This window comes from Pholcus phalangioides, unplaced genomic scaffold (genome assembly GCF_987345545.1).
Source record: "Pholcus phalangioides strain wild (caught in Gottingen) unplaced genomic scaffold, Ppha-v1.0 ptg000002l_1, whole genome shotgun sequence".
Classification (NCBI taxonomy): Eukaryota; Metazoa; Arthropoda; class Arachnida; order Araneae; family Pholcidae; genus Pholcus; species Pholcus phalangioides.
Window position 1 is genome coordinate 1,130,809 of NW_028301595.1, and position 18,223 is coordinate 1,149,031.

Here is an 18,223-nt window from a genome sequence, read left to right on the forward strand (position 1 = left end):
CTCAATTGTCCTCGGGCAGGAATTGGCACAGCTATGGCTTACTCCGTTTAACGAGTCACTCCTCTTACTAATCCTAAGAGGAGTGACTAGTTAACTCTTGTAATCCTAAGAGGAGTGAATCATTAACGAGGTTTGACTGTATACAGTCAAACCTCGTTAATGAGTCACTCTTGTGAGAGCAAAAATATGACTTAGTAAGAGGAGTGACTCGTTGAATGGAGTAAGCCATAGCTATGCCAATTCCTGCCTGAGGACAATTGCGACTTCCAAAAAAGTGACCCGGTAAGCAGAGTGACGTGTTAACCGGGTGACGCACTAACAAGGTTTGACTGTATATGTCTCCAAAAACTCTTTTCTTCGTCAGAACCTCAAAAAGCTCCACCCGTACCTCAGATCTCTCTGCTTCTAAACCTACATTCTTACCGTACTCTCATATACCTGTGAAATCTGGGACCCCCCATACTCTCTTAAACATAGACAAATTAGAATCTATTCAAAATAAATCCGCCTGCTTCATTCTCGACTATTGGTCATGCTATGCCTCCATCACTGAACTCAAGCGCCAACTCAATGTGCAACCACTTTTCACCCATAGGTATATCTCTTGATTAATTTCCCTTTCAAAATCCTTCATAGCCATTTTCACATCGACACTTCGAATTTTCTAACTCCAGCTTCATACTTTTCAAAAAGAATTAACCACTCACAAAAATTGAAACCCATCTTTGCATCCAGATTGTTTCTCAAATTTAGTTTCTTTCATTGAATAATAACCGACTGGAACAACCTCCTGTCAAACATTATTGATTGTACAACAGTTTCTGATTGCCTTTGTAACATCAATCGTCTCTGTCAAACTTCACCACCGCATTCCCTTGTATAGGCCTTGGCCAAGCAATACTGTATAAATAAATAACTTGGCCACCCCTGGTATACAGTACAAGCAAATCTGTTAGAGAAATAATTAAAAAAAACTAATGCATTTGTATGCAATCTATAAGTCTTTCATGGGCGGAGATACGGGGGGGGGGGGCGTGGTCAAAGGTGGAGTGGACTGATCTAATGTATATATGTATATACGAATTGACATCATCATCATCTTGCCCCCCCCCCCCAGACTTCCAAGTCTATCTCTGCCTATGACGTCTTTTCAAGAACTTCATGTTTAAAAGGAAAAAAAATTCATGATGATTCATGATAGATTCACGATGATTGTACAAGCTGCTACATTAATCATCTGTGGATAACGGAAGCACATTCAGAGGGTTAAATGAATGTATTTTTATGATTTTGCAGGTCTGAAGATGTGTGGTATGACTTTTATGGATGTGAGAAAACAGCTCACATTTTCAACATACAACATCTGATAAGAAATAACTAAAAAAACATCTGAATTCATGATAAAAGATTCACTATAATGACAGAAAAAAAAGTTGTATAAATTCATTTAATTCACAAAATGAAGACTTCCCTTTTTTTGACAATAAATTATAATTTCGTATGACATTGACGCAGAAATTTTTTTATATTTGACTTGTACAAAACACAGACAGGACAAAATGAGATTAAGGTGTAAAAACTTAATACAGCTAAATGCTGGAACCGACTCACATAAGTAGATATTATAAGTCATGTTGTTCACAAATACTGTACTATGAAAAAATGTACTAAACAGTGGAAAATATATGACAATAACGAAAGGCACGAACATCAAATGGTGGATGCTGACCAGTTAGTATAGTTGCGCATTTCAAACAATATCCCCAGACTTGAAAGAAGTTTGAGATGCGGGAGGAGAAATACACACCTTTGATTCAATGGCTGAAACAGAATTCAAAGGTTCAGGTCGAGAGATTTCACCTTCAAGTTTATCTTCCGCGGGTGTTTCCAGAGCACTTAAATTCTCTTCTTTGGGAATATCCCATTTGTCAACTGGAACTCGCAGGGTTTCTCGCAATGCAAAGAGTTTTTTCAGAGCAGCAGCAGCATTGCTGGAATCTAATGATACCAAACTTTCTGCGCCATTTGTATAATAGCTGCTGGAAGAATCAGTGGAGTCTGACACACTGGACGGAAGGCCACTTTGAGGGTTTTGATCATTTGTGTCGTTCTCTGGTTCAACATTGCTAGAGAGCGATTCTGCAAACTCAGAGGAGTGGCATGATTTTTTGTCCTCCTGATCACCCCCTGCTCCACCATCCTGCTGGACTTTTCCATCGGAATGTTTTGGACCACACTGGGCAGTTAAACGCTCTAAAGCATCTCTCAAACCACCCAGATCTTTCTCCTCGTTGTCTGAAATGGACTTGCCATCCTCCGAAAAAACACTGGCACTTTTGAGAAATCCTCGCTTGAGAACTGTCATTGCGGGTGCCCTTAACGCAGGATTTGTAGATAGTAAGGAACATAATATTGAGTAGTCCAATACAGAAAGATCTTTCTCAATCTGAGGGAAAAAAACATTAACAGATTTTATTGAAAATGAACAAGAGGAAACACGAAATGGCAGTTGAAAACGTACAATATATGTTACGGTAAATGTGATAAATCAGTTATTTTATGCAACCAGTTTTATGCATACTTACCAATCATCTTGGTAAGTTTGGTAAATTTATCCCTTGAACTGGCAAAATATGCAAAATACCCAATCATCATTGGTAAATTTAATAAATACTTAAAACAGCGGTTCTTAACCTTTTTTGACCCACAGAGCCCTTTCCAGTATATAATCTTTACGGTGGAGCCCTGTAGGAATTTTTATTTATTCATCAAAGTTAATGACTTATTTTTATTATTAAAAAAATTACTAATTATTTTTTCAAATTTACTGGTTTTTGTTATTTTTCTCGAGCAGCCGGAGAGCCCCTGGGAGTTCAGGCGGAGCACAGGTTGAGAACTGCTGACTTGAAATATTATCACTTTTACTAGTGATTACGCATAATAACCAAGTGTCGTGGGTAAATTTGATAAATACTTGAAATTTATCATCTTTATGTGATTATGCATAACACCATAGTGTAAATGGTGTATTGGATAAATGAGAGAAAAATTCAAAATGAGTCCAGTATGTGTGATGATGAATATAGTTGATTCTGATATAATGATAGCAAATTTTACGATCGTACCTGATATAGTGACACAATACACGTATGAGTTAACATGTATAGTACATCATATAGTATGGTTTATAATGTTCACCAACGACACAATGCTTGGGTATTGTGTGTAATAGCTGGTAAAAGATAATATTTTTAGTACTTATTAAATTTACTGACACTTGGGTACTATTTATAGTACCAATAAAAGTGGTAAATTTAAGGAAATTTCTCAAACTTACCAAAATGTTCAGTTATTATGTATACTAACTGGATTCATCACATTTACCATAACACATATATTTTTAAGTGCACAAATATAGTCAGAAATTTAAAGAATTTAAAGAAATAGTTCAAGAGAAATTTCAAACATATGATTTTGATCAATAATCTATTAATAATTGACAATTGAATATAGCCAATACACCTTTTTGATAAGTTATCCAGATAATGCATGTGTCAATAAACTTACTGGTTCACTCTTTGGAAAACCTGATTGTTCTATATGTCACTCTAATGTTAATTAACTCCTGATATTGCATCTTCAAAACAGGCGTTATATTTTGAGGTAATCATATAAAATGCTTTAGAAAAATCAAAGTTAGCTTCTCTAGAAAGTTGTGTATTGTATCGATGAAATTAAAAAAGTTCTTTTACTTTTTTTTTTATACAATAAAAATGTGTCAAAGAAGAAAAAATCAATTTAAATACATACATACTGTATTTAAATTTATTTTTGGGTACATTCCACTTACAAAAATACTATATTATGTCCAAAACATGCATTCAGCAAAATGGAAGTTCAATTGCCTCTATACTCCCCTATTGACAAATCAAGTAAAATCATGTAATGAAATTTAGAATTTGATTAAAAAATCAATCACGTTGGAAATTGAAGTGAGCCACCATATGAGAAAATAAAACAGAATGGTAGGCAAAGTTTCCTACGATGGTGCTAGTTAACCATCTACATTTTTTCAGAAAAAACAAAAAATTAGAGGGGGGGAGCCAAGTTTAGTCATTGTAATGGATTGAATGATATATATATTTACCAGTAGTTATACTGCATTAAAAAAATAGGGAAATATTTGGGATCTGACGTACTAGTTGTTGTACTGGAATGGTCATTATAATGGACAGTTGTTATAATGAGCATCAACTGTATTTATAATTTTATACACTAAAACCAACAAATTTTACTTTTAAGTCACAGTAAGGTGAATCAATGCAAAATTCATAGCCTAATAGCACACAGGAATACATTGCTATAAAGATATGTGACATTGAAAGATAGATGCTTCATCAAACCTTATTGTAACTCATACCTTGTTCTTGTGCTCTGATAAGTCGGGAGTCATATCCTTGGTGCTACTGAACTTCAAGTCAGGATACAGAACCTGGGAAAAAAATTAAAAACTCTTCCATCAGATTCCTCTTACTTGATTTCTCGTGTATGAATGTTCAAAAGGGCTGCTACAGTGGTTTAAAAACCCACTGATCTAGAGCAGGTACCATCAACGCATGGCCTGCCAAGCTCTTTGATAACATGTTTAGTGCAGTGTTTCATTTCTCAACCTTTTCCCCACCCATTGCATAATATTTTCTTCTTGTGGCTCTGCCTTACAAAGGGCACTGCCTACTCTTATCGAAGATCAAGACTCTTTCTACTTATCAAATTGAATTTGATCATAACTAAATTTACAAAATTAACATTTTATAAGTAGGATTGATCTCTGGAATTCTAAGCCAGGCACAGATCCAGAAATCAAGTGACCATCCCTTCCGAGAGCTGAATTAAATGTGAGAAATAGAACTGCGTGAAATATGGGACCACACAAACCAACAATCAACTCTCCTGACATATCACCATGGATACGCACCTACACTGGATTAGAATTAAATGAGCTTCCTCCTTGTGGAGGTTTTATGCATGATCGTCTCAACATCATGGGCATAGTGATGTTCTGGTGGGTCACATATTTAGCTGGAAATAAAAGCTTACATATTTACATACTCATTGGGAAAACTTATTCGAAAACCATAGTGTCAAATATGTATACAAGGGCAGTGGATTCAGATGGCTCTGGTTCTAGACAGCTCTGCAGGATTCTGAAAGTAGTAACATTTTCTCCCATCATATTTCACATGAAGCTCTAGTTCTAACAGCTCTTTGTGGTAGGATTGGACAGTTTCTTCCGAAGCTGAAAAAACCAGCCGGAAGAAACTAGTTTTCCTTCAATAATTTATCATATAAGTTGGAATTTATGCTTTAGATATAGCAAATGCATATTTTCTATAACATTAAGTAAATTTAATTTCACTAAGTTAATTATGTATGCAAATTAATAACTGCATCAGTCTTTTGCAGAATTAAGCAGCTTCTTCCGCTTAGAAACTAGTGCTATAACAATCCAACTTTTCTTCTTCCCAGCAGAAGAAACTAGTATTCCTTTCGTATTCATCATTTACACTAATAATGTAAAAATTATGTCACTCTTTTGACCAAGGTCAGATACAAAAGGTATTATATATGGCAAAAGTGTCGATTGATGGTACGAGAAAATTCAGAAATCGTAGTGCAATCTACAATATTTGATGGTAGGTTGTTCCAGTCGATAATAGTTCTTGGGAAAAAGAAAATGGTGTTTTTGTGGGTACAAGACTGATACAAAAAGGTATTCCCCAATTTATTTATTTATACAATATTGTTTGGCCGAGGCCTACACAAGAGGATGCGGAATTATATATGGCAAAAGTGTCGATTGATGGTACGAGAAAATTCAGAAATCGTAGTGCAATCTACAATATTTGATGGTAGGTTGTTCCAGTCGATAATAGTTCTTGGGAAAAAGCTAAATTTGTGACAATCTGAAGAGGCAAAGATGGGCTGTAATTTTTTGGAATGATTGAGTCTAACAGAGAAATGTGAAGGTTGGATTAGAATAATGAATGTATCAATATTAAAAACCCCATGGAGGAGTTTGTAAAGAAAAGTTAAACGAGAGATAAGTCGAAGAGAGGAGAGCGGTTGGATATTGAGTTGTCGCTTGAGTTCCGTTATAGAGAAGAATTATTATTATATTATCATGTGAAGACCAACAGTTGAAAATGAAACGAGTGGACTTATTTTGGATAGATTCTAATTTGTCCATGTTGGTTTGGGTGTGGGGGTCCCAGGCTTCACAGGCATAGGAGAGGGAAGGGAGAATATATGTTTGGCAGCACAAGTGATGAACATGACGAGTGGAGTATTTTAGGTTACGGAGAAGGAAAAACAGTTTTTGGAGACATTTATTAAAGATATAATCAACGTGAAGGTTCCAGCGGAGATCGGAAGAGATTATAATGCCCAGGTATTTATATTGGGAAACCTCAGAGATCAAAGAGTCGTCTATAGAATAGGGGAATTTGTGAGGGATTCTTTTATGGGTCACTTTCATAAAAACAGTTTTTGAGAAATTGAGGGGTAATTCCAAGGTTGAGCACCATTTGGAAATAATATTAAGGTTGTGTTGGAGATATTCTTGGTCAGAAAGATTGGACACTGTTTTATAGATGACACAGTCATCAGCGAAGAGTCTAATGCGGCAGTTTATGGAGTCGGGTAGATCATTTATGTAAATTAAAAATAATAAAGGCGAGAGGACCGAGCCCTGGGGTGTGCCAGATTTGACATGAAGAAAAGAAGAGTTCTGGCTCTTGTACGGGACAAACTGGCTACGGTTAATAAGGAAGGCCTCCACCCATTTCAGCAGTTGAACATTTAGTCCAAGGTATGAAAGTTTTAGTAGAAGTTTATTATGGGACACCCTGTCAAATGCTTTGGAAAAATCGAGGAAAATTATGTCGGATTGGAGGTTTTTATCAATGGAGTCTGTTAAGTCATGTATGAAAAGTGTTAATTGGGTAGATACTGATAACGATGATCGAAAACCATGTTGGTTAGGGAAGAAAAAGTTAATCGAATCGAGGTGGGTACGGATATTCTTGGCAATTATGTGTTCAAAGAGCTTGCAGCAAGAGGAGGTGATTGCAATAGGTCTAAAGTTGAGAGGGTGGGAGAGTGAGCCAGATTTATGGATAGGAATTATTTTATTAATTTTCCAGTCATTGGGTAGGTTAGAAGTATTCAGTGAGACGTTGAATATAATGAGGAGATAGTTGCAAATTTCATTGGCACAGAATATTAGGATATGGTTGGGGATCCCATCTGGGCCAGTAGAGTGGGGTTTTAATTTTTTTAGGAGATTCAAGAGACCGGCTTTAGAAAAGGAAATGGGACAGGAGTTATGAAGTGAATCGAAAAAGACGTATGGGGGGGGGGGGGGGTGAAGGATCAGAGGAAAAAACAGAAGAGAAGGCCCGGTTAAATTCGGAGGCAAGATCGAGGGGAGAGGTTAGATCCGAGTTGGAAGTTTTGAGCGAGGAGGTACCTGCTGATTTGGGGCGAAGAAAATTCCAAAATTTTGAGGGATTAGTTTTGAGATAGGAAGGCAATGAGTGGGATAAGTAGTTGGATTTGTGGCGAGAAATAAGGTCTTTGAGGTTACGGGTGGAGATCGAGATTTTGTTTCTGAGAGTAGAGGAGTCGTTAAATTTGAGTTTAGAGACATCATGTCAAATTCTTCTTTGAGATGGATAATGTCACGGTTGATCCAAGGGTTAAAGAAGCTTTTAGATGAAGAGCATTTGGTAGGAACAGTGGCTTTACATTTATCGATAACAGCTTTGAATTTACTCCAGAGACGTTGAATATCGTTGGAAGAGGAGATGAAGTCAGGAAAGTGGGTACGAAGGATATTTTGCATGAGGGGGTAGTTGGCCTTGTTGAAGTTAAGTTTTCTGGCGCGAAAAAAGGGAGGGATGGTATGATGAAGAAATCTAAAATTTTGGAAAATTAGGGATTTTGTGATCGGAACAGCCATCAAAAACTGAAAAATTGGAAACCGGAATTTTGTTGGAAACTGCAATTAGGTCTAATGTGGAGATTGAGTGATTGGATATTCTTGTGGGTTCCAAGATGGTTTGGACAAGGTTAAATTTTAGGAAAATGTCGAGAACTCTATTGTTAATACCATGGTTTCCCGAGAGGGACTGCATTTTATGCCAATCAATACCGGGTAGATTCCAGTCACCGGCTAAAATTAAAAGATGAGAATTATGAAATCGGTCCAGTATTGTTTCAAGTTCAATGAAGTAGTGAGGGTCTGAGGCAGGGGGTATGTAAAGGGAAAAAATTGCGATGGGAGTGCAGTTGTGATGGTGCCATTCGGCAGCGACAATTTCAATATTTGATTCAAGAGGGATTTCAATTAGGGGTATAGAACTGTTGAAAACAAGGGCAACGCCTCCTCCACGTATGTTTCTATCTTTACGAAAGGCAGAGAAATTCTGTGGTAGAAATTCTGTGTTGCTGATATTACTGTGCAACCAAGTCTCTGTAACTGCAAGAAAGTTGGGATTATGAGCTAGTAGGATGGATTCGAAGGAAGATATTTTGTTAATTATGCTTCTTGTATTAACTGTTCCAATTCTGAAGAGATTATTTCGGAGAGGAGAATGGGAGATTAAGGAGGAGTGAGGTTTTGAGGGGTGGGGACTAAAGGGAGAGGAGGTGAAGGTAGGGAAAGGTCAGAAGGAGGAGTAATGCTGGGAGGGGTTTGGGAAAGCGGGATAATATCATTAAGGCTGGGATCCCAGATGTATTTGATGTTATTGAGAAGAGCAAAGTTATGAAAAAGTTTAACTTTCAGACCGGACTCACTTTATTTTTGGGAGGCCCCCCAGATTTGTCCACGTAGCCTGCGTGTCTCAGGTGAAAAGTCCTCTGAAATTGAGATGCTAGTGTTTTTTAATTTAAATGAATTTTTAAGGATTTCAGTTTTGGTTTTGAATTTATTAAATTTAATAATTGAAAGTCTGGGGCCTGGGATTCTTTTAGAGCAAATTCTGTGACAACGGTCGATGTCGGAGGCGGAAATTTCAAGTTCTAGGAGGTCTGAACAGCACTTAAGTATTTTAGATTCGAGGGTCGCGGTGGATTCAATGTCTGAGATCTCCTCCGGTATGCTGCGAAAAATTAGATCGATTGTAATATTATGACAGAAAAGGCAAAAAATTTTACTCTTCCACTAGGAAAAGGCTGGTGAAATGTTCATTTCATCAGAATTCTATGCAAGTAAAGGTTGTTTCATAGGTTTAAGAAATGATTCGGATCACCCAATGTAAAAATCACTGACAATCAAGCCTCTGTCGACCAGAAGGCAGGTAGAAAATTTCCAAAGACTTCGTAGAAAATTATTGAAGAGAAGGGTTATGCACATCAGCAGGTGTTTAACGCTAATGAAACTGCACTATTTTGGAAGAAAATGCCACAAAGAAGTTGAGCAAAGAGAAGAAAAGCGAGCTCCTGGTTTAAGGTAAGTAGAGATAGACTTACTATGTTGCTTTGTACAAATGCGCATGGGTACATAATAAAGCTCACCACCATCATTTTTAAATCTCCGAATCTGTGAGTATTGAAGGGAAGAATAAGCCAAAGATTCTAATATTTTGGACGAACAATAATTAGAATATCCCAGCCAGTGGTTGAGAACCCCGTACTTAAATATAGCAAAGTCACCCACAAATAAATACAAATACAACGCCACAACAGGCAAAATGCCCAATGAGGTGGCTGAGAAAAAGATGCCCATAAAAATATGGATGTCATATATTTCAAAAATACAGCAACCCAATTAAAAATGCAATTAATAAAAATTATAAACAATATATACACGTGATAAAATATTATACAATGCCCATAAAGAATACTTATGGTTGTCTTATTCTAAATATGGATAGCTTCTCGATTTACCCCAACGGATTCTTTTTAAACGTTTCAATTGTGTTACAATTTACTACCTCCGGGGGTAAGCTATTTCATTTATTAACACCCCTATTAGAGAAAAATTCCCTGCAACACCATAACCTTGCATTGTCCCTCACCAATCGATACTGGTGCCCCCTTGTAAAAGCAGTCGATTGGCGGTGTACTAAAAGTTCATGGTCCATCCCATTGAAAATTTTGAACACTTTGATCATATCTCCTCGACACGTGCGTTTATCCAATGTACACATATTCAAAAAATGAAGTCTCTTCATAACTGAAGCCCTGTGTACCAATAAGGACACACGTAGCTCTTTGCACCCCTTCAACCAATTCTATGTCACTCTGTAGGCATGGTCTCCAAAACCTTACAGCATACTCCAGTCCAGGACGAACTAAGCCTCAAAAAAGCCGAAGAATGACTTTAGGAGAACGCGAAGAGACATTTGTGAAAATTAGACCACGCATTCTATTTATTTTTTTTGACGACCGCTGAACAATGCTCAGAAAACCTATGCCGCAATGAAGTGATATATGCAATGACTGATGTTAATTCGATTTTGTTCAATTCTGATTTCGATAAAATAATTTCCCATTTCATATTTTCAGATGAAATTGCTAACGAATCATCATTTAAGCCACCCCCCCCCCCATCATCAAAAATTAACAAAAGCAAACCTTCCCATTAGTGTTTACATGATACTTGAATGGCCCTATAAACTGCAAATCATTAATATTCAATTCTGCACCTCACTGAGCCCATCATCTGTCTTAGGGAATAGTTTAAGGGTTGCAAATACATTCACAAAAAAGGAAAAAAAATTAGTGACAATAGTCTACTACATCTTTAACAATTTTTTTTTTTCAATAAATAGACTGAAAATGGAAATTTGTTCCAAATCAAAATCACCAAGAAACGTAGCATAATGCAAGTGAAAAACACAAACCTACATTCATGAACATGATTAAATTTATAGTTAGCTTACCGATAGAGTGAAACAACCGAACGAGTACATATCCGTAGCTTTAGACAACTCCTGCCCTTTTGATAACTCAGGTGGCACATAGTTTACCCCATTGATGCTAGCTGCAGGTAGAAAGTGTTTCTGAAAAAATGTTATTTAAAAAAAAAATAATGGTTCTGAGTATTATTGTCAAAAGATTTTTCACGTCCAAAATATATATATATGGGTGAACATGTAAGTCTCTGTTTCACCTGAAATAACTTACAAACCATTGCCTATACAAATATATTTTCAACTATGAAAAGTATTTAAATAACCTGCCCATCTTAGATGTGCCATTTATTTTGCAAATGGCCATATATGTACGAGATAAAAAAAATAATTTTTTATACGGTCCCACTTGTCCTCAAGTTCCAACTAAAAAGTTGTTGCCCTATCTCTCTTGAGGCCAAAAAAAAAAAAAATCCATGTATTTAAGTGCAATATTTGCAGAGATATTCAAATTATAAAATCGCTGAAGAGGAAAAGAACAGCATATAAAGTGTACAATGACTTTGCCCATTAGTTTATGCAGTTCTTCCCCTCATTTTCAGCTACTTCTGAATTCAAATATCTAAGTCAATATTGCACTTAAATCCTGGTTGTTGTTTTTTTTTGGGGAAATCAGGAGAGACAGGACAACTTTCTAATTAAAAGTTAGAGGACAGAGGGACTGTACAAAAAATTAAATCTGGTATCTTGGTACATGTTACAGGCCTTCGTAAAACAAATGAAACAACTAGGATATAGGCATGTTATTTAAAAATTTTTCCCAATTAAAACTGTTTTTATATACTGTTCAAGAATTATTTGAGGTGAAACAGATTCAAATTTTCATCCTGTATAAAATGAACTCTGGCGGATAAAAGCAAGATTAAAATTCATGAATTAAAGTTTTAGATTCAAGAACAATTTCAGTAGAGAAGAGTAAATTACTCACCGAATCAAAACAAAAATCGAGCTTCAGCATTTCATCGTCAATGAGGACAGTTGTTGGGTGAGGTGCCCCGTGGATTAAACCCGCAGAATGAAGACATTCCAAGCAGTCCAACACCTTTAAGATAACAGAAATCCGCTCCACAGGAGTAACTGGAGGCGCTTCAGCAACTGTGTACATGAATGATGTCATGGCATACACTTGTCTTTCACTCTACATGAAAAATCAATTATAATGAGCAAGGTATCACTATTTAAATCAACTTTTAATCTCTGAGTTAAACCAGATACTTTTGATATTTCGAGCAATTTTGAGTGATACAATTTTTCTACTTATATGATGAAATGATATGTGTAAATAGGAGATAGTAAGGATCATTTAATTATTTACACATTGATTAATATTCAAAAAAATGTAATGAAAATATGTGTTTTTTGGGTTAAGAGGTTGGTAGAATTCAGTTTTTCTCAGAAAATTAGGAGGTTTTAGGGAAAAAATGTCTCTTCCAAGCACTCATTTTCCTATTGAGGAAGTGAAGTTATTAAAGAGAGTGTTAACTCTAACAACTTCACTAAACAGAGTGTTAACTCTCTTTAACATTAGTTTGTTATAGCCTACCTGGAATGAAATCTACTGCAGGCTTTAAGGAAGTAGGCACTGTCTATTTAAATAATTGCCACAGTTGGGAAACATATTTCTTTCCTAAAGTAATAATGAAAACTTGAAATTTTTTTGACAATTTTCTCATTTCACACCTTTTTTGATTATGCTACAACACAGAATTTTTTCACAGCTCATAATGAATGCTTTTGATCATTCAAGGTGGTTCTTTTCAGAGAAAAGTTTATAGTACCCCAGCAATATTTTATAACGATATTGCTCCATAATACTTAAATTGATTAAATTAATGTCAGTTACATATGACTGTGCTTTTTGATTTTTTATCAATTAAAAACTTTTAATAATAATGTGCGATCCTCCTGTATGCCAAAGAAATCAGTAAAATCTGTCCAGGGAATTTATTATCGTTAGTAGACATCCATGACAGAGCCAAGATTTGAACCTAGACCAGCAGAACTGAAAGCTAGTGTGTGAACCACTTGACTGCTAGGGGGAGCTAAACAGTGTTTCAATACTGTTTTAAGCATAGAATGATTTGTTCATAGATATTATTCATATGTTAAATACGATTTTTAGGGGTTTTTCCTTAAACAAGATCTTTAGAGATTAATATTGTCTATAAGTTAAAAACTGAGAACTATAACTTACGAAAACTATTCAATACTTCTAAAAAATTAGAATTTTAAACATGGAATCAAAAATGATTAAATACTGAATTTAAATTCTAAAAAAATTGATTTTTAAATAAATAAATTATTATCACTTATTATAAATTATTATTCACCCTGATAATGAGATAAATATTAAAATTCGAAACTCGACTTCAAGATATTCAAATGGATAAAACAGAGATAAAACTGAATGCAAATGAACACAAATTCTTTAACTATGAACAATGAAAGATCACAACATTTAATTTGAAAGTCCACTTACTTTTTTGAAAACCGCAGACACTGGCATCACATGGTCAGCTAAAACATTCCAGTTAAGAATCCTTGCAATCAATTCTTTTGATTTTTCTTCGGTTTCTAACAGAAACTCCTGCGTGCAATAATAAAAGAGTGAAAATTTTTTTTGCATATGGACTAATAATTTAAATGATTTACAAAATACTCCAAGATGTAAAAAAATAAACTCTTGAGATATGCATTATACGTAAACTAGATTTATTAATACAATCAAGCCCATTTATAATGAAGCGTGACAGAACAAATTTTTCCTTTCCATCGTTTGAAGCATGAAGCATGTTGAAAATTTCTTGGAATCGTTTCATAAAACAAATAATTTTTGTTTTCTTTCACTGGTTATGCATATACAATGGAGAACATTGTAGTTTAGAAATATGATAAACATGTTGGGGTAAATAGAGAAGCTATCCATAGTTAGAATAAGACAACCATAAATATTTTTTATGGGCCATCCTATAATATTTATCATGTATACATAGTAATATGTATGCAACTGTTGAAGGGAGGAGTGGTGTTTATTGTTGGTTGTCTGGATAAGAGTTTGCCTTTGTATTAGTCGAACTTGATTGGTTTTTTGAATGTGAATTGGGGTGGCATCTGTTGGAGAGTGTGAAAACCCTTGTCTCTGCTGTGGTCTATAAAGTTTGTGTAAGCCGATGACATAGGTGGAGTATTTCTTTCATCATTTTCATTAGAACTTGCCAAGATTTCATCGTAAACAATGGAAGAAATACGACCCTCATATCATCAGCTTAGGAAAACTTTATAGACCACAGTTCTGAATTTAGACCACAGAATCTAGAATAGACTTGTATAGTATTGTGAATAGACCACAGTTGTCTCCATTGTAAGACAAAAATGTGTAAACTAGTGAAATTAAGAATATATATGTTTGTCTTTAAAACACAACAAAAATTTCTTTGAATTAAAACTATAGAAAGTGTCTTTTTGGATAAAAATCATGAAACATTAAATAACAAATCAGTAATAAAGAGTCACCCAGTCAGATATATTTAACAGATATCTGATCAGATATAATTAACAATATAGAACAGTGATTCCCAACGTGGAATCACTGTTCTATATTGTTAATATCTAAATATCCTAATAAAATATCCTAGGAGATATAATTAACAATAAACCTAGTCTATGATTGATTCAATAAAAACTGCTGATTACAGTTTCGAATTTGGTTTGACAGGAAGAACATAAGACAAAAAATTTGTTCTCCCTCTTATGAATAGCAGTTTTTTGTATTCTTGGAGAAGTGTATTGGCTCCTCTCCATTTAGTACCATTTGGGAGAAGTTTCTAGAGAAAAACAACAGTCAAGGCCGTTTTAAGAGCATCATGGGTCCCTGGGAAAATAGATTTTTCCCAGGACCCCCATGTGACTATAAATGTCTGTCTGCCTACAAATCCACGTGATTAATCTCGAAAATCTGCACCAAATCTCATCATGAGGCCCCTCTGCTCTTGAGGTCCCTGGGCTGTGCTTGGGTGAGCCCAGCGTGTTAAGACAGCATTGACAACAGTTCGATCGAAAGTAGTTTGAAATCAGTGACTAACCTGAAAAATAATAGGTTTTCTTTAAAAAAAAAAATGTCAAGATCCAAGTGAAGAAATTCCATGATTTTACAAATATGTTCAACATATTGAATTGCTTCGAGTGGGCAGCTTCAAGTTTTTAATATATTTTAATTATATCTGTTTACATCTAGCAAATAGTTGTGTGAAATGAATAAAATATATTTTTACATCAATTTAATATCATATTGTTATGAAAAATATTTGATTAAAATTCGGTTAATCAGTCAATTAATAGATTTAAAAATTTTGATTAACCAGTTGAAAATTTTAATAGATTCCCAGCCCTAATAAAGATGAAAACTTTGCCGTGGCTTAGAAATAAATGCTAAGGCTTGTATGGCTTCTGCCATTTTTACAAACTCGCCAATCTCCCTCTCTTTTGCGAGCCGATCTCCATGTTAAAAAGTCTTGCCACAGAAAGCAACAGGCTACAAACGGTACAAATAGTCAATCATTACACTTCATTTCTAAAATATAGATGGCAGCAGTTAAAAATCAGACACAAGGCTAGATATGCACTCAGATTGTTGGGTACACACTTCAATCGAAAATGGTTTCCAGATAAGCATTAACTAAAATTCCTTTGTCTAAACCAGCATTTCTCAACCTATGGTTGGCGACCATGGCATAGGTGGTCTGCAGGCAGACGATAATTCAATTTTAACTTAATTGAAAATCATTCAATTGTTGTAATTCATATTATAGTAATATCCATATGGATTCGCAAATGAAAATTGTACCTTCATACTTAGGTTCATTATACCTCATCAAGGAAAATGCAGGAAATTGCGATTCTAAATATGAGATATTTCTAACTTGCAGCCCAAAAATGCTATTTACAACAAATTTGCTAATTAGGCCAACTGCTAAAAGGGATGAAGGTTGGAGAAATAAAACGTAAATACTAGGTTAATCGAAAAACTAGTTATTTGTGGAGATGATGATTACAAGGAAGAAAATTCATCTCTGCCCCCACGGGGACATGAACCACGGTCTCTCATAAGACTCCTTACATGGATGGCAGCAGCAATCATCTAACAGCTCGCAAATGACGTAGGCCACCAGATGGTCACATGTATATAGAAATGTCCTCTCCACTTGTTAATACAAGATTCATCTAAAGACTGGTTATTTGTGGAGATGATTACTAGGAAGAAAATTCATCTCTGCCCCAATCTTGTATTAACAAGTGAAGAAGACATTTCTACATACACTGCTGGCCACCGTAAATACAACACCCTGAAGGAAGCATGCAAATAATATGAAATTTACAACATGCATTAGCGGAGGTGAGATATGCAAATGATTAGAATTTCAGCGCAGACGCACATCACGCGCACCTGTGGCGCCACTTCAAAGCGCTATTTAAGGCTTGGAGATTTCGACGATTTGAAGTACGACAATTGGGTTTTTCTTGTGGTTTTTTTCAAAAAAACGATCAATTATACCTCGTAGAAAACGGCGATCATCTTTTGATCAAGTATCCGAGTTCGACAGAGGAAGTATAGTGGCCTACCGAGATTGTGGATTATTATCTTTCAGGGAAATCGGTAGTTGTGTTGGACGAAACCAAACAACTGTAATGCGGATATGTGATCGTTGGATGCAGGAGGGTACGACGGACCGACGTGTTCGATCGCATCCACCTCAGTGCACCACTTCACGTGATGACAGGCGTATTGTGCGTATGGCAGTGACGGATCGCTCAGCCACATCACCAACCATAGCACAGCACATTCAGTCTGTACCGCATCATCCAGTGTCTGCGCGTACCATTCGACGCCGTTTACAGCAGAGTGGTCTGTCCGCAAGATGTCCATTGCTTCGTCTACCCTTGACGCAGAACCACAGACGTCTCCGCCGCCAATGGTGTGATGAAAGAAGGATGTGGACGGCACAATGGAATGAAATTGTCTTTACTGACGAGTCACGCTTCTGTCTGCAACACCACGATGGCCGGATTCGAGTCTAGAGACACCGTGGAGAGAGGATGCTGAACAGCTGTGTTATGCACCGCCACACTGGTCCTGCACCGGGTATTATGGTATGGGGCGGTATTGGATATCACTCTCGCACTCCTCTAGTACGCATTGCCGGTACTTTAAAAAGCCAGCGCTACATCTCCGAGGTGTTGGAGCCAGTTGTCCTTCCTTAACTTCAGGGCTTGCCCACAGCCATATTTCAACAGGATAATGCGCAACCACACGTGGCACGCATTGTCCAAAGGTTCTTCGTCAATCGCCAGATTGAATTGCTTCCCTGGCCAGCTCGCTCTCCGGATCTTTCACCGATGGAAAACATGTGGTCCATGGTTGCTCAACGATTGACCCAGATTACATCCCCAGCTGCCACGCCAGATCAACTTTGGCAACGCGTGGAAGCTGCTTGGTCTGCTGTACCCCAAGAACACATCCAAAGTCTCTTTGAATCAATGCCGAGGCGTGTGGCAACGGTGATCTCCAACAATGGCGGCTACTCTGGCTACTGATTTTGGCAGGAACTACACTTCACAGAAGTCTATAAATTTAATCATTTGATGCTTGGTCAACATGTTATCTACAAAATAAATATTGTTGCGATATCTCTTGTCTTTCTTGGTGTTGCAGTTTGGGTGGCCAGCAGTGTAAATAAAAGGTAGTTACAAATCGAAGTAAACTGAAATTTGATAGAAAAAACGTTCAAATGACCCAATTAGTGTAAAATATGAGATGTCGCCAATTGTCTTTAAAAACGTTGCCATAAATCAGCAAAATCCCTAATTATATTCAAAATTGTGGAAAAATTTAAGGAAAACAGTTTAACTTGACAATGTTAATGAATATTTGTATTTATACCCAAAATTATGATGTTATAAATACGGTGTTTATAAGCAATTTAGTGAACATTATAAATTAAAATAAACAAGTGGTCCGTCCAATTATTTCAGACATTTTACTGGTCGTTGAGTTCAGAAAGGTTGAGAAACACTGTTCTAGACCATGGTCATGGTTGGTTTCAATGGAACAAAGATAATTTGTGTTGTGCTTGTTTTGTGTTCAAGTGTTTCCATCTATCTTCTAAATCAAAAATGACAATGAAAAATTAAATTTTTTTCTGTAAATTTCAAACTATGACACTATTGGATGGAATAATTTTCAGAAG

General features: G+C 36.1%; 1 protein-coding gene across 5 annotated transcripts in view; it reads right to left on the reverse strand.

Annotated features, from left to right (window-relative positions):
- Nucleotides 1-1,428: 1,428 nt before the first annotated feature.
- LOC149089039 (serine/threonine-protein kinase 31-like) overlaps nucleotides 1,429-18,223 on the reverse strand; it is a 123,329-nt gene continuing 106,534 nt past the window's right edge. For 4 of the 5 annotated variants that reach the window (XM_089236783.1, XM_089236794.1, XM_089236801.1 and 1 more), the window contains 5 exons: nucleotides 13,459-13,566; nucleotides 11,908-12,117; nucleotides 10,950-11,069; nucleotides 4,421-4,492; nucleotides 1,430-2,446 (listed from right to left, as the gene is read on the reverse strand). In XM_089236783.1, coding sequence (XP_089092909.1) covers nucleotides 1,751-2,446; nucleotides 4,421-4,492; nucleotides 10,950-11,069; nucleotides 11,908-12,117; nucleotides 13,459-13,566 — 1,206 coding nt within the window. In that variant the 3' untranslated portion in view covers nucleotides 1,430-1,750. Of the gene's footprint in view, nucleotides 2,447-4,420; nucleotides 4,493-10,949; nucleotides 11,070-11,907; nucleotides 12,118-13,458; nucleotides 13,567-18,223 lie in introns of all 5 variants that reach the window. The other variant, XM_089236790.1, reaches the window with a different exon arrangement.